This window comes from Microcebus murinus, chromosome 2 (assembly GCF_040939455.1).
Source record: "Microcebus murinus isolate Inina chromosome 2, M.murinus_Inina_mat1.0, whole genome shotgun sequence".
Lineage (NCBI taxonomy): Eukaryota > Metazoa > Chordata > Mammalia > Primates > Cheirogaleidae > Microcebus > Microcebus murinus.
In genome coordinates, this window is record NC_134105.1 from 87,344,654 (window position 1) to 87,366,709 (window position 22,056).

Sequence of the window (22,056 nt, forward strand, 5' to 3'; positions counted from 1 at the left end):
AAGAAGAGTCCTCCTTGCGGTCAAAGGGCAACCCTTCTAATTGCCTCCAGAGATTGTTCGTTCCTCCCCAGCCCTTCCCACTCCACCCCCTTTCCCCACACACAAGCTTCCTCTGCTGCGTTAATCAGCCTCCCTCACCTGTATTTTCAACTTCTTTCTTTGTATGGACATGCTTCCTTCAGCAACACGCACATTAAAATAAAACAAATCAAAACTTTTCCTCTACCCTAACATCCTTATCAGTCACCCTCTCCCTCTTTCTTTTTCCTTCCCTTTCCAGTCAAACTCCATGAAAAGGGTGTCTACATTCTCCAAGTTTCTTTACCTCCCAATCACTCCCAAAAGAGATTAAAGTCTTCATCATTTCAGCATGTTTTCTCTTCCCCTTACTTCACTGAAACATAAATACTAAGATTATCTATCTCTGGATAGATAAATCCTAAAACATACATTTATTTTTGTATTCATCACCTTACGAGGTGATGCCTACGAGGCATTTGACCCTTCATGAAATCCTTCTCTTTGACTGATTTCCAGGCCATCGCTCTCCTCTGGATATCCTCCTGTCCCTCAAGCTGTTCCTTCTTGGTCTCCTTTGCAAGTTACTCTGTTACTTCTTCCTTTGGGTTTACTCCCGGAATTCTTCTCCTTCTGTAAGCTCTTCTTGAGTGATTTTGCACATTCCAATGGCTGTGATTCAGCAACAACCTCTGTGTCAAAGTTCTCTCTCTTAATTTCCAGATGCATCCACTTGCATACTGCATAGCTCCCCATACACGTCCCAGAGGTATCTCAAACTTGGCGTGTCCAAAACGGAAGCTGACATTATATTCTCTACTTATATAGTTACTCAAGTTAGGAACCAGCATATTACCCTCGATTCCTCTCTCTTTCTCTCACCCACATCTCATCAATCAGTGAGTTCTGTTAATTCACTTTCCAGAATATTTTTTAGTTCATTGCCTTCTTCTCCAATCCCTGCAGCCACCACCTTACACTGGCGCTCATCATTTCTTACCTGAATTACTGAAATATTGCCTTAAATAGTCTTGCTGCCTCCAGCCCAGCCTCCCTCTTCTCCAATCCTTTCTCTACTCTTTTTCCAGGTTGATCTTCCTTAAATGTAAATGCACTCATTTCACTCCCCTACATTAGATGCTCCAATAGCCCCCTTTTATTCAGGATAAAAGCCAGACTCCGATTACATTTGGCTCCTTGCCTATCTGTGCTCCTTGCCTATCTGTGCAGCCTTCATCATTACCAGAAACACACTCCACCACTCTTGAGGCATACATTCCTGAGTGACTGATTCCCTCTCGTGCCTACATTTCTGTCCACGTGCTGCTGCTTCTGCTTATAATCCCCACCCTGCCCTCATCTGAATGGGCTTGAGACTGAGGCAGGCTTGGGTTGAAATTCCAGTTCTGACAATTCTGCCTTTTCACTCATTTGATAAGGATTTCCTGGCACTGGGCAAGGTGCTGGGAATACAAACCTGAAAACAAATAGCTACTGCCTAAGGAAGCTCGCCATCTCACAAAGGTGAGAAAAAAATACTGGTATCATCAGAATTCACTGTGAAAGTGTGATAGCAAAAGGAAACAAGGGGAACTACAACATCGCAGAAGGCTTCCTGGAAGAACTACTGAGTAAAGTCTTCAAGGACATTCCCCACTGTATGACACAGAAAGAGGAAGGTGTGTGTGTGTGTTGCTGGAGTGGAAAGTCGTGGAAAGACATCTGCTGTACTGTGGACATGCTGAGTTTGAGGCACTCCTGGGATACGCAACCAGAGATGCAGAGATACACAGTACACAGGTGGATATACAGGTACAGAGATGAAGATGTTAGGATGGAAGGCATTTAGTATACAGATGGCAGCTAAAACCATGAGGACACAACACCACATTGCCATCTTATCAATGATACAGTAACGTTATTACGGTAATGACAATGCAGACAGACTGTCACAGCTTTATCTCAAATTGATAATGTATTTGAGAGAGCTACGTACCAGGCTGAAAATATCCTTTTCTTAGTTTTCTAAACTACTATTCAATGAACATAATCTACCTGAATCTGGAAGTGGGTCAGCTGAATACTCTGGGGAATTTGAGAAAATATATGGCATGTGTACCCTGAAGAAATGACCCAATGGAAAACTGGACCGTCTGCAATTCAGCATGCTAAGGAGGCTGGGCAGGGCAGGCACTGGTTTGAGCTGGGATGCTAGCATAGGAAGGTGGTCTAAAGAGAGCCCTGGGGGATGAATGGACCCTCGGCAGAAGGGGAGAAAACGAAGAGACATAACAGGTCCTGCAGCCCATGAGAACACACCACACGATGTAGAGAGCTTTCCCTTGACATCTGAGAAAAGCTAGTATGCAGAAATCAGAATACTGCAAAGAGGGCACAGAAAGAAGCCTGGCTGGATAGAAGCAGAGGGTGCCTGTTTGTAGTATCCAAGGATAAGAATTGGACAAATGGCATAAAGTGTAAGGCACATACTTGCTTGCAATAACCATGGACTTTGGAAAATTTGCTTATTGAAATAATCACAGTATTTTTAATATTTATTTATTTTAGGCCCCAGCTTTGCTATCATAAAATCCAAGTATGTGGTCAGAATAACCTAAGGGTATCTAAAACACTAGCCAAGGAAAGTATCTTTCCCAAAGATAGTTTCTAATTAAAGCCCTGGAGGCTAGATTTTCTTCAATTTTTTCTTTGTTTCTCTATTTCCTAAGCCAATAAAGGACACTATTAGACAGTGTAATCTTTTCAAGAGTATTCTGTTGTTCAAGAACAAAATACTCTCCAGAATAATCCAAAATTTATTTGAAATAATAAAAAAATATGGGGTTGAGTTAAATGTCAAGGCCCTTATAGTCCATAATGAGCAATGATGGAATAAATAATGGGAAAAATAATTTTGTGCTCAACTAGACAATTCTGCTAATAATCATAAAGAGACACTAAACTCTAAAACTCCCTACTATATTTCCTCCTAACATCAAGTCAGGCAGAAGCATTATGCTAACCAATCTAAGTCAATAAAAGTCCGAGAAGTTGATTCAGAGATAAATGCACTCATTCATTCATTCATCCATTTGGCAAATATTGACTATGCACTTGTCACATGCCAGGCTCTGTCTAGATGCTGGAGTGCACGGAGAAGCAGCCACAGTCCTGCCTTCACAGAGCTTTCACTCTAAATTCAACTCAATTTTATAGCAATGTCAAATGACACAAACAACTTCAACTTAAAACTTTCCTTTCAGAGGCTAGATTGGGGCACTTTCATCAAACTTACATTAGAGCACTGCTTGTATTCGGAATTCAAAATGAATAAGCTAAAATTCTACCTTTAATTTAAGAGATACTTAGAAAAGAACACAAAATCTTTCTATATAAATAATATTTTTTATGTGTCTATGTATATTTTATTATTTTTTTTATTTCAGCATATTATGGGGGTACAGATTTTAAGGTTTCAATAAATGCCCATTTCCCCCCCTCCCCCCACAAGTCTGAGTCTCCAGCATGACCATCCCCCAGATGGTGCACATCTCACTCATTATATAAATAATATTATAAAATTCAGAATCCCAGAACTTAGTCATGAGGAATCTGAGTTTATCTAGTCTAATCTCCTGTAAGAAAAATTCCTCATTGAGTATATGTAAAAAAATTATCACATATTAAAACAAGAATCCCCAAAGCATTATAAGCTAATCTTTATTGAATCAGTTTTCTAACTCCTCTTTGTTAATAAATTCTGCAGGTGATAACAATTACCTGTTCATATGCCCAGAACTTAACAGCTGTCTCGGGAGCAATTTTAATGACATTTGTACCATTTCCTCTCCAAAGGGAACGGATACCTCCTTCTTTTACCATCTGTCGAAAGCCACCAAATATGTTCATTTTGCCTGATTTTGAACCATGAACCTAAAAATAAAAGCAAAATGATATAAAATACCAGTAGCATGTTATTGTTACTATTTCTAAAACAACCAATGTCTTTTCAGTACTGTTTATAACTGCAAGAAGATATACTTAAAAATAAAATATAGAAGGTTGAGAAAATATATAATGCTGGGAGAGAGTATCATCACCATTTTAGAATCTATATCTGAATCTAAAATTAATTGGTATCTAAGAATAGGAAAGAAGTCCAGGTGAGGTGGCTCATGCCTGTAATCCTAGCACTCTGGGAGGCCAAGGCAGGAGGATTGCTTGAGCTCAGGAGTTCGAGACCAGCCTGAGCAAGAGCAATACCCCATCTCTACTATAAATAGAAATTAGCCAAAAAACTAAAAATAGAAAAAAAATTAGCCAGGCATGGTGGCACGTGCCTGTAGTCCCAGCTACTTGGGAGGCTGAGGGAGGAGGATCGCTTGAGCCCAGGAATTTGAGGTTGCCGTGAGCTAGGCTGACGCCACGGCACTCACTCTAGCCTGGGCAACAAAGCGAGACGTTGTCTCAAAAAAAAAAAAAAAAAAAAAAAAAAAAGGACAGGAAAGAAGATAGAGAGGACATAAGAAAACTAAAATTATTATGAATAATATTCAATATTCAGATAACATGAACCAAATTATGTATTAGGCTATGGAACACCCTTTGAAATGTGAACAAGTCCAGTTTAAGAGAAATAAAAAAGCAGCACACTCCAAGTAAATTACTCCTTCCCTTCAAGAGGTAGTACAGACATGAACTGTAAATGTGTGTGAAAATGGTTTGGATATTGTGCATATCTCAGAGCCATGGACGCTGGAGTGCACACAGCCTGAAACCAAAAATAAAAATTGTAACTTCTGTAGCATATCTCGAGGCTCCTCTGGGCAATAAATTCATGACAACATGTACCAACTGTCTAATCCAGTGAGTGCTAATGAATTACTCAGCTTATACTACAGATGTGGTAGTCATTTAAATACTCTAGACCTTACGAATGCCTACTAAAAAAACTGATTAAATCTAATCAACCAAAAAATAATTAAGAAATCAGCTATTCTACTGAGTGTTGTAGCTGACATAAAATGAATGACTACCATCAAAAAACAAAAACAAAACAAATCCTCATACACAAGATGTAAGGGGATGCAGACCGAGGGTCAGCCATATGGTCAGTGTGTGATCGAGCCCCAGTAAGAACTCTGGACACCAAAGGCTGGGTGAGCTTCCCTGGTTGGTTTTCAGTATTCTGTACATATCATCACACAACAGTGCCAGGAAAGTAACGCATAAGACTCCACGGAGAGAGGACAACAGAAGCTCTGCCTTTGGTACTTCCTCAGACTCAGCCCTATGCGTATTTTCACTTGACTCATTTTAATCTATCACTTTTCCCTGTAATAAACTATTACTGTGAGTATAACAACTTTCAGTGAGTTCTGTGAGTCCCTCTAGTGAACCTGAAGGTGACTTTGGGAACCCCTAAATTTGCATAAACTGAGTCCCAGAGAAATCTACTTCAAGTAAATAAACTTCACAATAAAATATGACAAAGTAAAAGATGAATGCTTATTCAAGCTCTCTCAATTACTATTGTTCCTAAAGAAAAAAAAACCATACACACACATCCCAGTTCCCCTCCCTTCTTCCTTAAAGCACTATCTCTGCCCCTAAATAAGGTTTGAGATTTGGATACATTCTGAATGGATACTAGCTTAAAATACTGTCAGAAATATTTTTCTACAGAAATCTAACAAATATAAAAAGTGTTCAGCATAGTTATAACAAACAAACTTCTAAAAGCATTTTTTAAACAACTACTGTGTTTTGGTAGATTATTCCAGTGTATCAGGCATTTTCATATACCTTATATTGTTTAATTCTTACAACTTTTGTATCTTGAACAAGAATATCTTGTTAGATATTGTTTTTCCCATTCCCAAATGAAAGAAAACTAGAACTCAGAGGTTTCATGCAGTGTGGGAATCACAAGCTTTGGAGGCAAAGATATTCCATTCCTCATCTAATTTGTTGTAAAAACAAAACAAGCAAAAAAAAAAAAAAAAACCAAAAAATAAAAAAGGTCTTCAATTCTCTGAGCGTCAGGTTCCCCATGAAATGAGGATAAAAACGTACTTCATTGGGCTACTGTGAGGATTAACAGGTTACCATAATGAGCGCCAAATAAATACTAATTCTTTTATTTTCTCTCTTTCTACTCTGGCCAGCCCAAGGCTACCCTGCTAGTAAATAGCAAAGTCAGTCTATAAACCCAAATCTTTTTCTGCTAACCTCAGCTTCAGAATAATTTTAAAAATTACCTCCTTTTTCTAAGATTCTAGGTTTCAGAAATACCCTACTTTTGATCAAGCACAAAAATAAGAAGGAAAACCCTACAATAATGGCTAGAGATTTTTTAAATTAAACATTTGAATAGTCACAGAATGCCAAAGTTTAAAAGTTCATTACATACTTACACCAACAATGTAAAGTTTGGTACAACAAACTTTGTTGCAATACTTACATGAACTGAATTCAAGGTTAACGGCAACAAAACAGAATTTTTTTTTTTAAAGGTATGGAAGACTATTACTGAGAAGTCTTAAAACTTCTTTTTCAATGCAACACGTTTCTCGTTCTTTTGGACTATTTGAGACAAACTTAGACACATGAACATACAGCTCACCTGCATCATGATTTTCAGGCGATCCAAAGGGGCAGTGCTTGTCCGAGAGATGGCACCGGCAACACCTCCTGCCAAAAGCTGCCTCCACCACTGTCCAGACTTTTTTTCCTCTTCTGTGAACTCATCTGGAATAGTTAAACTATCCCCTATGTCAATGCCCTGAAAATGTAAAAAAGAGTCCCATGCTCCTTTAATTAAAAACAGATAATAACAGAAGGGTTTTTTAAATTTGTTTTTAGAGAAAAATCATGTCTTATTTTACAGTCAAGATCAACTTTACTCCTTAGAATTTATACTGAACAAATTTGAGCACACAGATTATAAATACTCTATTCACACTATAGTATCAGTTCACGAGAAATGAAAATTGACAGTAATTACAAATTTACAAAACCAACAATTACAACTTTCTTAATACATTCAGAGTAACTTTTCTCCTCTTGGTCTAAGTCAGAATGAAACGGCAGCATTTTATCAAGTTTAGTGAATCCTTTTTAGATGGTCACTTTTCATAAGGTTAGAAAACCACATCCAACTGGTGATGACATCTTAAGAAATTAGTCTGTCAATTTTTCAATGATATTCTCTTTATCTCAAAATTTTACGTACATTATACTTTATACCATGAAATATGCTTTAAACAGGTAAACAAAAATTAAATTAAAACTATATATGTTGATATCCTCATTTCTATATTGCCTGTCTATAAATATTTTGATAAATCTGACTTGTCATGTAAAACATGAATTGATTCTATATAAAATTTAGCCAACAGGAAGTTATTGTTTGAAATAATCACGCCTCCCATCTATTCTACACATTACTATAGATTACAAATATAGCTGGAGAGAAACATTACTATAGATTCATAAATAAAGCTTGAGAGAAATATTATCTACAATGATAACATTTTTACAACTTTATTATCTAAACGATTTTCACATAAAAGATTTTACAAGTGAGAGTGTAAGGGTAAGCAGGTATGCTGTGGTAGTTACCCTCTCTTCCTTCATTTTGTCATCAATACAATAGACATATGATTGTAGCCTCAAGTGTTATCAATTATCTTCAAAGACACAAAAAGAATCAAGTCTATAAAACCACACATAAGTATAAAATTTATCTAGGCAACTACACTACTAATATAGCATAATTTTGTACTCATAGTTGAAAAAGCATTAATCACCAATTTTATAATGCTCTATGTAAGCTTAGGCATTGTACTAGCTGCAATGGGAACTCCAGGCTTCATTTAGTGCATGTTAAATTTAATGAGATCCATGAATAAGTATAGAAGGCAAGCCCATTAGGAAAAGAAAATTCCTTAAGGGAGCTCCCAATGGTTTCAGGAGCCTATTGCACAATAATAGAACTTGATTTATACCAGTATATTTGAGCAGTATATTAATGAAATGTAATCAAAATTTGAAAGTTTGTGGAATACAAATTGATGTGAAATGCTGAGCAGATGAGCCAGAAAGATTTTGTAATCTTTAATGATTATTATAAGTTCCTTACACGAGAGACGAACCTAGGCAGTTTGACTAAACAAACAAAACTTTCAGAAGGGACCTTTGGTCATATCATCAATGGCCAAGGAAACAGATCCTTAGCAATCCTGAGTGTTGAGCTATTCAGACAATACAGTATCTACAAAAAGCAAAAGCCTATGACTTTTATACTTCCCTATGGCAGAATGCTTACACATCAATAAACTTGGACAGTTTATTCATCAAGGTTGTATTTCTTTCAACTTTTGAGAATGGCTGATTATGCAGTTTTGGGTTTTTTAAGATGCTATAAATCTATGCCTAATAGGATAAACAGAACTCTATAGTGTGCTAAGGAACTATTGGAACTTAGGCATCCTGGCCTATAAGTGTTAGAGTGTTCTTGGGTTTTAAATACCCTTATTGCTTATAGCACCAAGTAAGTATAAAAACATAAAAGCACACTACTTACAGTAGAATGTTTCCAGAAACGAATAATTTCCTCAATGTCTGTAACAGGATTAAATAAGAAGTAGTCTCTCCATTCATTCCAGTCCACCGTCATTGTCCCATCAGCATCAATGCTGAAAGTTTAAAAAAATATATTAAAGAATAAAACTAACATTATCAGCTATTTTACAGAATGATAGTTTTTTTCCAATTTAATATTCTTACCAAAGAATCTCGTTCACAATTATATGTTGTTTGAAATGGTAACAAGCATTTCATGGTCCTGTCAGATAGTTTTAATTATTTAGATAAAAATGGATCTAAAAATTTCAGAGCTCACTAAAGATGACTTTTAGTACACTATCAAACTCTAAGTCAATGAGCTATAAAATACAAAAACTGGGCCAGTTGCGGTAGCTCACGCCTGTAATACTAGCACTCTGGGAGGCCAAGACAGGAGGATTGTTTGAGCTCAGGATTTAGAGACCAGCCTAAGCAAAAGCAAGTCCCCGTCTCTACTAAAAATGGAAAAAAAAAAAATTAGCTGGGCAACTGAAAATAGAAAAAAATTAGCCAGGCATAGGTGGTACACACCTATAGTCCCAGCTATTCGGGAGGCTGAGGCAGAAGGGTCGCCTGAGCCCAGGAGTTTCAGGTTGCTGTGAGCTAGGGTGATGCCATGGCACTCTAGCCCAGGCAACAGAGCAAGACTCTGTCTCAAAAAAAAAAAAAAAAAAAAAACTGGAAGAAAAATATTGAGAGGTAGTAATGAATGAAATTTCAATCCATTTTTTCTTGTACTACTTCAGGAAAATATTTCTTAATGTTCTGTTGCAACATCTGAATGTATGAATATTTGAATACTCAAAAATAGGCTATCAATTTCCAACTTAAGAAAATTAGCAGTGATTATTTTAAAAAAATGTTTGTACTCTCATATATTCCCGAAATTAAAAAAAAAAATCAAATTCTTGGTGACTGGGCCTTTTGCATCTTAAGAAAGATCAGTGACAATAAGAGTTAGTTTTTTGGAAAGTTAAACAAAATCAACAAACCTTTAGCTAGACTAAGAAAAAAAGAAGACTCAAAATCAGAAATGAAACATGAGACATTACAACTGATATATCAGAAATGCAAAGAATCGTAAGTGACTATTATGAACAACTATACACCAACAAATTAGATAACCTACAAGAAATGGATAAAACCCTTGACATATACAACCTATAAAGATTAAATTATAAGGAAATCTGAACAAACCAATAATGAGTAAGGAGACTGATTCAGTAATAAACAGTCTTGCATCAAAGAAAGCCCAGAACCTGATGGATGCCTTCACTGCTGAATTGTAGCAAACATTTAAAGAAAGCAGCAGATACTTGGCTTATATTTTTTTATCCATTTGGCCAGCCTATGTCTCTTCAGTGGGGAGTTCAAGACATTCACATTTATTGAGCTAACTGATAGGTGGGGCAGATTTCTGTTCATTATGTTAGGTTGAAGTTTGTTGCTTTGTTTTCTCTCTTGAGCCATTACGGTATCTGGGCTTTGATCTTTAGCTTTTGAGTAGATTTACATTCGTGAGTGTTTATTGTGCTGATCCATGGGTAACACTGTTTTGAGTACTTCTTGAAGGTCTGGTCTTGTCTTGGTGAATTCCCTCAGTCTTTACTTATCTGAGAATGTCCTGATTTCTCCTTCATATAAAAACTTAGTTTTTCAGGGAATAAGACTCTGGGCTGGGCATTATATTCTGTTTCAGAAGAGTGAGAATGGGGCCCCAATCTCTCCTTGCTTGTAAAGTTTCAGTAGAGAAGTCTGGCATTATTCGGATTGGCTTTCCTTTGTATGTTACTTGCTTCTTTCGTCTTACAGCTTATAAAAGGGCCTCTTTAGTTGATATTTTGGTCAGTCTTATTTCCATAAATACCTATATCCAGAAGTCGAAAAGATCACAAATAGACAACCTAACGAATCGTCTCAAAGAGCTGGAAAAAGATGGACAGACCAACCCCAAACCCAGTAGAAAAAGTGAAATCATTAAGATCAAATCAGAACTAAACAAAATTGACAACAGGGAAACTATATGGAAGATTAATAAAACAAAAAGTTGGTTCTTTGAAAAAAATAAACAAAACTGACACACCTTTGACTAGACTAATGAAAAGCAGAAAAGAAAAATCTCTAATAAGCTCCATCAGGAACAAAAAAGGAGAAATTACAATGGATACCATGGAGATACAAGATATAATTTATGAATACTACAAAAACCTCTATGCACACAAACTGGAAAATGTGGAGGAAATGGATAATTTCTTAGAAACACACAGCCTCCCTAGGCTCAACCAGGAAGAAATAGAATTCCTGAACAGACCAGTATCAAGTAACGAAACTGAAACAGCAATAAAAAATCTTCCTAAAAAGAAAAGTCCTCGACCAGATGGTTTCACACTCAAATTTTACCAGACCTACAAAGAAGAATTGATGCCTATCCTGCAGAAATTATTCCACAACATCAAGAAGACTAGAATTCTCCCCAACACATTTTATGAAGTGAACATAACCCTGAAACCAAAACCAGGAAAGGATGCAAAAAAAAAGAAAACTACAGACCAATATCTCTTATGAATATAGATGCAAAAATTCTCAACAAAATCCTAGCCAATCAAATCCAGGTGCTTGTAGAGAAAATAGTCCATCACAACCAAATAGGCTTCATCCCAGGGATGCAGGGAAGGTTCAACATATGCAAATCTATAAATGTAATTCACCATATAAATAGAAACAAAAACAAAGACAATATGATCTTCTCAATAGATGCAGAAAAAGCATTTGACAAAATTCAACACCTTTTTATAAGAACGCTCAACAAAATAGGCATAGACGGGGGTTACCTAAAAATGATACAAGCCATATATGACAAACCCACAGCAAACATCATACAGAATGGAGAAAAATTGAAAGTATGCCCACTTAGAACTGGAACAAGACAAGGTTGCCCACTATCTCCACTTCTATTCAACATAGTGCTGGAATTCCTCGCTACAGCAATCAGACAAGAGAGCGGAATTATGGGTGTCCAAATGGGAGCAGAAGAAATCAAACACTCACTCTTTCCTGATGACATGATATTAACCTAGAAAACCTAAAGGATTCAACCAAGAGACTCCCTGAATTGATAAATGAATTTGGTAAAGTCTCAGGATACAAAATAAATACACAAATTTGAGAGAGGAGAGATCAAGATGGCGGATGAGAAACAGCGACAGACAGAGTGTCTCTGCAGAAAAAACAGATTCTAGCAGAAATTAGAAGAAAGAAGAAAGAAGATGAGCATACAGCGGACGAGGGTCAGAAGGAGGGATACCTGAGACCATGGGAGACTCCACAGGAGGAGGTTGCAGAGGAGAACTGGAAGCTGAGACCATCGGAGCAGCCCACAGACCAGTGGGAAGGGTAGGTAGATCGGTCAACCTTCCCCTCCCCTGCATCTCAGACTGCTGGTGAGCTCCCCAGTGGGTAGAGAGACCTATGGACACCAGCTCAGAGACGGCCACTGCCAGTGAGCAGTAAGTCAGTAGCGGACATGGCACCAGGCTCCCAAATACCTCGGGGCACCCCTGTGTGCACAGACCCAGCCGCGAGTCAGGCACCATATTGCCTCCTCCTCCTCTCCGCCGACCCTATCTACGGCTGCCCAGATAATACAGCCACCAGCCGGAGACACGTCCAGGGAATGGGACCTTCCCTTTTGGGGCCATACAGCTGACTAAGGGGACTCAGATTGTGGGCTTCCTACCCGCCAGCCGTCCCAGGTGCTGCTGGCACAGTGATCCCAGGAGAACGGGGAAGACCCTGAGGCTGAGAGACATAGAACCAGCTTGGGCTCCCCATGGGTGAATTGGAACTAGCACTCCTCTCCCTGGTGGGGATATAGTTTGAACTCTGGGGCCCAGAGGTCAGATCTGCAGACCACATCCCATGCACCAAGGTCTCGCATTGCCCGGGGCACAGAAGGGATATGCAAACAGTCTACTGAGGTGTGTGTGCCTTCAGGGGCAGATAAGCATCCTAGAGGGCAACGCTCCTCCCAAAACGAGGCTATACGCCCAACCCAGGTGGCATTCCTGAGCAGGGAACCTCTCTGCCGGCATCACAGTCCGGGGAGGCCTGGTGGCGTGTGGTCTGGCCTGATGGCAGAGGCCCAGGAGTAGCTGCAGAGTTGGGGAGGGTGGAAAGAAGCAAGGCTTGCTCCAGACTACGGGTCTCAGACTACGGGTTCACTAAAGAAATAGACACAATGAAGAAAAGTTTAACCGAACTCCTGGAAATGAAGAATCAATTCAGGGAACTACAAAATACACTGGAAAGTCTCAAGAACAGGGTAGATCAAACAGAAGAAAGAATCTCAGAGATTGAAGATAACACCCTCCAATTAAATAAATCAGTCACAGAGATAGAGCAGAGAAACAAGAGAAAAGAGCAAAGCCTACAAGAGATATGGGATTATGTGAGGAAACCTAATGTGAGGGTCACAGGATTACCACAGGGGAAGAAGACAACACTCAAGGTGTGGACAAGCTATTTGAAGATATAATAGAGGAAAATTTCCCAGGCCTAAAAATCTCGCTATACAAGCTAAAGAAGCTCAGAGGACCCCTGGGAGATTCAATGTAAACAGGAAGACGTCATGACATGCAGACATCAGACTGATCAAAATATCAACTAAAGAGGCCCTTCTAAGAGCTATAAGAGGAATGAAGCAAGTAACATACAAGGGAAAGCCAATTCAAATAACACCATACTTCTCCACTGAGACTTTACAAGCAAGGAGAGACTGGGGTCCCATAGTCACTCTTCTGAAACAAAACAATGCCCAGCCTAGAATCCTATTCCCTGCAAAACTAAGCTTCGTATGTGAAGGAGAAATAAAGACATTCACAGATCAGCAAAGGCTCAGAGAATTCACCAAAACAAGACCAGCCCTACAAGAAGTACTCAAAACAGTGTTACGCACGGAAAACCATAATAAAAACTCACAAACATAAAAACGACCAAAACCCAATGATTAAAGGCCAGATAATACAATGGCTCAAGAGAGAAATCAAAGCAACAACATCCAACCCAACAGAATGAACAATAATCTACCTTACCTATCAGTTCTCTCAATAAATGTGAATGGCTTAAACTCTCCACTCAAGAGACATAGGCTGGCTGAATGGATAAGAAAATACAGGCCAAATATATGCTGTCTTCAGGAAACACATCTAACCTGCAAGGATGCATATAGACTAAAAGTAAAAGGGTGGAGATCAGTATTCCAGGCAAGTGGTAGCCAAAAGAAGGCTGGCTTGGCAGTTCTAATTTCAGATGATTTAGTTTTTAAACCGAACAAAAATAGTGAAAGACAAAGAGGGTCATTATATAATGGTGAAGGGCACACTTCAACAGGAAGAGATAAAAATTTTAAATATATATGCACCCAACTTTGGTACATCCAGTTTCAAAAAGCAAACCTTACTGGATCTAAGCAAATTGATTAATAGCAACTCCATAATCACCAGAGATTTCAAAACCCCTCTAACGGCACAAGACAGATCCTCCAAACAGAAAATTAATAAAGAAATAATGGACTTAAACAAAACAATTGGGTCTGACTGACATTTACAGAACATTCTACCCAAAATCCACTGAATATACGTTCTTCTCATCAGCTCTCGGGATGTTCTCTAAGATTGACCATATCCTAGGACACAAAGTAAACCTCAAGAAATTTTAAAAAATAGAAATCATACCATGTAACTTCTAAGGTCACAGTGGGATAAAAGTAGAAATAAACCCTAACAAAAACTCACATTTCTACACAAAAACGTGGAAATTAAACAACCTCCTACTAAATGATTACTTCATAAATGAAGAAATCAAGATGGAATGAAAAAAATAATTTCAACAAAATGACAATGGAGAGACAAGTTATCAAATCCTCTGGGACACAGCTAAAGCAGTTCTGAGAGGAAAGTTTATCTCCATAAATGCCTATAACCAAAAGTCAAAAAGATCACAAATAGACAATCTAACAAAATGACTCAAAGAGCTGGAAAAAGAAGAACAGACCAACCCCAAACCCAGCAGAAGAAACGAAATCAACAACATCAAAAATCAGAACTAAACGAAATTGAAAACAGGGAAGCTATTCAGGAGACTAATAAAACAAAAAGTTGGTTCTTTGAAAAAATAAACAAAATAGACACGCCATTGGCTAAGCTAACGAAAAGCAGAAAAGAGAAATGTCTAATAAGCTCCATCAGGAACAAAAAAGGAGATATCACAACTGATCCCAAAGAAATACAAGATATAATTTATGAATACTACAAAAATCTTTATGCACACAAACTCGAAAATGTGGAGGAAATGGACAAATTTCTAGAAACACACAGCCTCCCTAGGTTCAACCAGGAAGAAATAGATTCCCTGAACAGACCAATCTCAAGAGCTGAAGTAGAAACAGCAATTAAAAATCTCCCTAAAAAGAAAAGTCCCAGTCCAGACTGTTTCACATCCGAATTTTACCACACTTACAAAACTATTCTACAACATCGAGAAGAAAGGAAACCTCCCCGACACCTTTTATGAAGCAAATATTACTCTGATACCAAAACCAGGAAAGGATACAACAAAAAAAGAAAACTACACACCAATATCCCTAATGAATATAGATGCAAAAATTTTCAACAGAATCCTAGCTAATTGAATCCAGACGGTTATCAAAAAAATAATCCATCACGATCAAGTGGGCTTCAACCCAGGGATGCAGGGATGCTTCAACATACGTAAATCTATAAACGCAATTCACCACATAAACAGAAGCAAAAACAAAGTCCACATGATTCTTTCAATAGACACAGAAAAAGCTTTTGACAAAATTCAACACCCTTTCATGATACGAACACTTAATAAAATAGGCATACAAGGGACATACATAAAAATGATACAAGCCCTATATGACAGACCCATAGGCAACATCATATTGAATGGGGAAAAACTGAAAGCATTCCCAAGCTTAGAACTGGAACCAGACAAGGTTGCCCACTATCTCCACTTCAATTCAACATAGTGCTGGAATTCCTGGCTACAGCCATCAGACAGGAAAGTGGAATTAAAGGTATCCAAATAGGGGCAGAAGAAATCAAACTTTCACTGTTTGCTGATGATATGATATTATATTGAGAAAGCCCCAAAGATTAAATCAAGAAACTCCTGGAACTGATAAATGAATTTAGTAAAGTCTCAGGATACAAAATCAATACACAGAAATCAGAGGCATTCATATATGCTAACAACAATCCAATTGAGAACCAAATCAAAGACTCAATTCCCTTCACAATAGCAACAAAGAAATTAAAGTACCTAGGAATATACTTAACCAAGGACGTAAAAGACCTCTACAGGGAGAACTATGAAACACTTAGGAAGGAAATAGCAGAGGATGTAAACAGATGGAAATCCATACCATGCTCGTGGGTTGGCAGACTCAACATCATTAAAATGTCTATACTACCCAAACTGATCTACAGATTCAATGCAATACCTATTAAAATCCCATCAGCATTCTTCACAGATATAGAAAAGATAATTTTACGCTTCGTATGGAACCAAAGAAGACCCCGAATATCAAGAGCAATTCTAGGCAACAAAAACAAAATGGGAGGCATTAATATGCCAGATATCAAACTATACTACAAAGCTGTAGTAATTAAATCAATATGGTATTGGCACAAAAATAGGAATATTGACTAGTGGAACAGATGTGAGAATCCTGATATAAAACCATCCTCATATAGCCATCTAATCTTTGACAAAGCAGACAAAAACATACGCTGGGGAAAAGAATCCCTTTTCAATAAATGGTGCTGGGAAAACTGGATAGCCACCTGTAGAAGGCTAAAACAGGACCCACACCTTTCACCTCTCACAAAAATCAACTCATGCTGGGTAACAGACTTAAACTTCAGGTATGAAACTATTAGAATTCTAGAGGAAAATGTTGGAAACATTCTCCTAGACATCGGCCTAGGCAAAGGGTTTATGAAGTCCCCAAAGGCAATCACAGCAGCAACAAAAATAAATAAATGGGACATGATCAAACTAAAAAGCTTCTGCACAGCCAAAGAAACAGTCATGAAAATAAACAGACAACCTACAGAATGGTAGAAAATTTTTGTATCCTACGCATCTGAGAAGGGGCTGATAACTAGAATATACTTAGAACTCACTAAAATCAGCAAGAAAAAATCAAATAATCCTATTAAAAAGTAGGCAAAGTACATGAACAGAAACTTTTCTAAAGAAGACAGAAGAATGGCCAACAAACATATGAAAAAATGCTCAACATCTCTAATCATCAGGGAAATGCAAATCAAAACAACAATGAGATATCACTTAACTCCAGTGAGAATGGCCTTTATCAAAAAGTCTCCAAACAATAAATGCTGGCATGGATGGGGAGAAAGAGGAACACTCCTACACTGCTGGTGGGACTGCAAACTAGTTCAACCTCTGTGGAAAGCAATATGGAGATACCTTAAAGCGATACAAGTGAATCTACCATTTGATCCAGCAATCCCATTACTGGGCATCTACCTAAAAGATCCAATGACACTCTACAAAAAAGACACCTGCACTCGAATGTTTGTAGCAGCACAATTCATAATTGCAAGGCTGTGGAAACAGCCCAAGTGCCCATCAATCCAAGAATGGATTAATAAAATGTGGTATATGTATACCATGGAGTACTATTCAGCTCTAAGAAACAATGGTGATATAGTACATCTTATATTTTCCTGGTTAGAGCTGGAACCCATACTACTAAGTGAAGTATCCCAAGAATGGAAAAACAAGCACCACATATACTCACCAACAAACTGGTATTAACTGAGCAGCACCTAAGTGGACACATAGGTACTACAGTAATAGGGTATTGGGCAGGTGGGAGGGGGGTGGGTACATACATACATAATGAGTGAGGTGTGCACCATCTGGGGGATGGTCATGCTGGAAACTCAGTCTTGTGGGGGGAGGGGGGAAATGGGCATTTATTGAAACCTTAAAATCTGTACCCCCATAATATGCTGAAATAAAAAATAAATAAATAAATAAAAGATCTCTCTCTCTCTCTTTCTCTGCCCCCCACCATGTGCAGATACAGTGAGAAGGCAAGCCAGAAAGAGAGCTCTTACCAGACCTGACCATAATAGCACTCTGATCTCAAAATTCTAGCCTCCACAATGTGAGAAAGTAAATTTATGTTATTTAAGGTGCAGCCTTTGGTATTTTGTTATGACAGCCGAGCTAACTAATACATCTTAGTCTCTTCTGAATGTTGGGCTTGGAATTCACGTTATTTTTAAAGCTATCACAGGAAATATGGGAATATGATTTCTGGCTTAAGAACCAGAAAAAAACTCTTACTTTCCTGGGAGAATATGACTTTATAAGCAGAATATTATATGCTGCCTATCTCACTGTCAAAATTCTGTTTATCTCCTTTTTCTGTTTTAGATTTTCATTTCCTCAGGAAAGCCCTTCTCATCAAGAGCTAACAAAAGTAACTCTGTCTGTGCTAAGACTTCAGACTTGGAGCATTCCTGTTGAGCAGCTGTTTATAAAAGAAATTCTGAACAGACAGAAAGGAGAAAAATGCTACTGGTGCAGATATAAAAGAAGATAATTTCAACAATAAAGCCATTAAAAAAAAACTTGTTAGATAATGTGAAGACTATACTCATTCATAAGAATATTAATATATTGTAATCATCCTGTTTTCTGTTATCATAAAAAAACTGGTCCTTGTATTGTGTTTACAGCAGAAGAGTATTTGAGAGCACCTGGACTACAGAGGTTACTGCTCTGTCCTGTGAAATCAAGCATTAATTCTGCGAACATCTGGCTTACTAAGTCAATGAAATAATTGCCCTCGACGATAAGGTTCAAATTGGCATTCTTTTTTCTGAAAGTTTAAATAGTTCTTTGTTAACCAGGAGTTGAATAGTTAAATAGTTCTTTGTTAACCAGGAGAGCTTGGCAATTTCCCTCTTATCCAGTCACATGTAGGTTAAATAACTTGATATATCTGGTGTCACTTTAGAACCCATATGGGGGAAAAAAGCAACATGAAAACTCTTACCTATAGATTTAAAACTTTGCCGCCATTCCACTGGCCCTTGAGGCTTTGCAAGAAAGAGTCCAGTCTGAGATTACATTTTCCATTCCTACACTTTAGATACATGTACATATACAAAATGAAAGGAAGAAAAAGGGAAGATGTACTTGAAGAATGGTGACATGCTGGAAGATCTTTTAAAGCCACACTTAACAAATGCAGATCTCTAAAGCAGGATTTTAAAATGAAAGTCAAAAATACCTGTCATTAAGATAAAGACCTTACCTTTGAAGAATCAACTGTGCTTGTTTTTCAGAAATAGTTAGACCCAGTATCTGGAGAGACTGGACAATTTCTGCAGCTTCAATTTTTCCTTTAAAAAAATGAAAAGGGCATAAAGTCAGACTCAGAATTGACAAGGACCTTAGAAACCATGAATTTCAAATCTCTCATTTAAGATAAAGCTTTGAAATTATTAAGGCAAAATTATGCATTTAGGTTAAGTTATAGGTTTGCTTAAATACATATAATAACATCAATATTCAGAATTTAACACACACAATTAAACATTTTTAATTCAGTAATTATAAGAGCCTTGTAGATAAATAATAATTTCCTCTTAAGAGGAGACCAGGAGCTCAAGTGGCCTTACCAAGTAATGTAATTATGGAGTAGGAGAACTGAGATTCAAATCAAGATAGCCTAACTCTGAGGTAAATTCAATTAAACTGGCATCTACTTGTTTTAACAGTACCTATTTCCACATATTAATAAATGACTATACATTTATTATGCATAAAGTCATATTATATGACTGAGTTAAAAAGGAGTAGAAAATGAGGAAATGGACTCAAAGGGTGGACTATTCTTTGAGAAATCTGGCCCTAAAAATAAAGAGAGCAAAGGTAGAAAGCCGATGGATGAGAGAAAATTTTAGTATTAGGAAATTAGAGCATGTTTATAGACAGAAGGAAAACAATGAAAAGAGAGAAAGAAAAACAGAAAATATCTGCAATGAACATAAGCACTACTGCCTTTCCCTCAAGCAGCTTATGGGCTCCTGAGAATCCTAAGACTAACATACAGGAAATAGGATGAAACAAAACAAAAGTAAGAGAGGGTCTTATGCCAATGCAGCATTGCATTAACAGCAAACTTCTCCAGGAAAAGACGAAGATAAAAATTACTGTCAGTTAGTGGTAAAAGGAAAGACTTAGTCTAAGAGAAGGGACCTTAAAGAAGGGACAGCATCCCAGGAGAATCCTCCTGGGGAGAGGGAAAGAGCAGCATGAGAATCTAGACAATGCAAGGACAGTTAGAGGCATTATCTGTTTGCAATGAAATTCTTCAAATACCACTATGAATATTCTCTTTTAGACCTGCACTCTTAAAGAGATATAGTCAGTTCTCATTATTCACAGTAGTCATGTTCTATAAAGTCACTGCAACACTGAATTAGCAAATACTGGGCCACCCCTCCTAAGGGAAATACAGGGTTAGGTTCCTGTGAGCTTCCAATCACATTTTCATCAACTGATCAATACGTAACCTTGTCTTAGGTGTGTTTCTGTTTAAAAACACCTATTTAATATACATCATCGATTCACTAATGGTGAAGTTTATCTAACACATGTATTTTCTCCATAAGCCACACCATGGCTTTCTTGCACTTAGGAGCACTAGATAGTGCCTCAGCATTACATTAGGGGAACGTATTAAAAAGCAAAATCATCAACAAAAAGTACAAAACTGCAAAAAATATAGCACAAGATACACCTGGAAAAGGTCACTTGTTTACAGTATGAGAGCTGAAACAAGAAGGCAGTGTTGCCATATTCCACATAGCTAGGAATGTGCATGTTGAGCAACTCAAATTTGTCATTGCTCTGTGCAAGTCCATGAATGACAGGGAAAGAGCTACAAGTATACATTTGGGGGTGAATTTTGGGTTAAATTTTAGTGAGTAGACAGATTCACAAATACAGAATCTGTGAATAATGAGGATCAACTGTAAATGCTTTGCTTTAAGGAAGTCTGATAAATAAAAATATAAATCTATGAGAAATTGTTTCAAAATATAGAAATAAGATAAAGTATAAAGGGATACTTCACAATTGCTACAAATGTATCATTAAAATTTCATCTTTATTTCCTCTGGTTCATTTAGAATTCTCTGAAAGGGACAGTTGATGTGTGCACAACTGCTGTACTGAGATGATCAACCTCTAAGTATGTGGCATTTGATCCTGAGGTAGCTCTACCTCCCTGCCACTGCCTGCCCTAACAGCGCACAATCTGTAACTGAACTGTCTCTGTCACTGAACTGTCGAGGGTCAGGTGGGGATAAAAGTTTGCAGGGAAGAAGAAAAGCTGAGTGTAAGAACTGAATTTTGCTCAAAGATTAAACTAAGGCTAGACTTGGAGACATATAACGTAAAGTTACTAGAGGCAAAAAACGTTCCAAAGGTACTACTTTCACCACAAATTCTGGTCTTCCTGGCTAAGAGTCACAGACTTAAGTGATCATCAAAACCACTCAAAGGGTTTAGTTGTTTGTTTGCAATAACTTACTTTGAATTTAACTTGAGTTAATATTCAGTATAAACCAAGAGCTTACAAACTATAATCCTTAAGCCAAATAAGGCCCACTGACTGTCTTTACAAATAAAGTTTTATTGGAATGCTGCCATGCTCGTTCATTTACATTTTGTCTGTGGCTGCTTTTGACGTACCACGGCAGAGATGAACAACTACAATTGAGGCCATGTGGCCCATAAAGCCAAAATATTATCTGGACTTTTACAAAAAGTTTGCCAACCCTGATATGAACTATATTTTCTCTCAATCTATTTTTTTAACTTGTTTCTTAAATAACAAGTGTGTGAATAGAATGACCATGATTAATCATATGTAGAGAGGGGTTTGGAGCTATATTAAATTTTTAATAATTCCCTCTTCCTATAAAGATTGCCTTTAGTGATGAAGGCTTCATGACTCCCTTTCTTCTATCATACCCTTGCTTTCTGCCATACATAACTGGGACTCTAACTCTACTATGGTTTGAATATGTCCTCCAAATTTCATGTGTTGGAAACTTAATCTCCAAATTCATATGATGATGAATCTGGAGGTGGGGCCTTTAGGAAGTAACTGGGATTCAATAAGGTTGTCTGGGTAGAGCCCTCACCATGGGACTGCTGGCTTTATAGGATGAGGAAGAGAGATCTGCGGTAGGATACTTGCTCTGTCTCCTCCACGTGATGCCTCCCAGCATGTTACGATGTAGTAAGAAGGCCCTCACCCAATGCAGACCT

The 22,056-nt window shown here is 37.7% G+C and overlaps 1 protein-coding gene across 2 annotated transcripts in view; it reads right to left on the reverse strand.

Moving 5' to 3' along the window:
• Nucleotides 1–22,056, reverse strand: part of LOC105864043 (mitochondrial adenyl nucleotide antiporter SLC25A24) — a 50,834-nt gene that overhangs the window by 16,581 nt on the left and 12,197 nt on the right. For both annotated transcript variants that reach the window (XM_075999924.1, XM_075999925.1), the window contains exons 3-6: nt 19,028–19,115; nt 8,606–8,717; nt 6,644–6,802; nt 3,799–3,951 (exon numbers count right to left, since the gene is read on the reverse strand). In XM_075999924.1, coding sequence (XP_075856039.1) covers nt 3,799–3,951; nt 6,644–6,802; nt 8,606–8,717; nt 19,028–19,115 — 512 coding nt within the window. The remainder of the gene's footprint in view (nt 1–3,798; nt 3,952–6,643; nt 6,803–8,605; nt 8,718–19,027; nt 19,116–22,056) is intronic.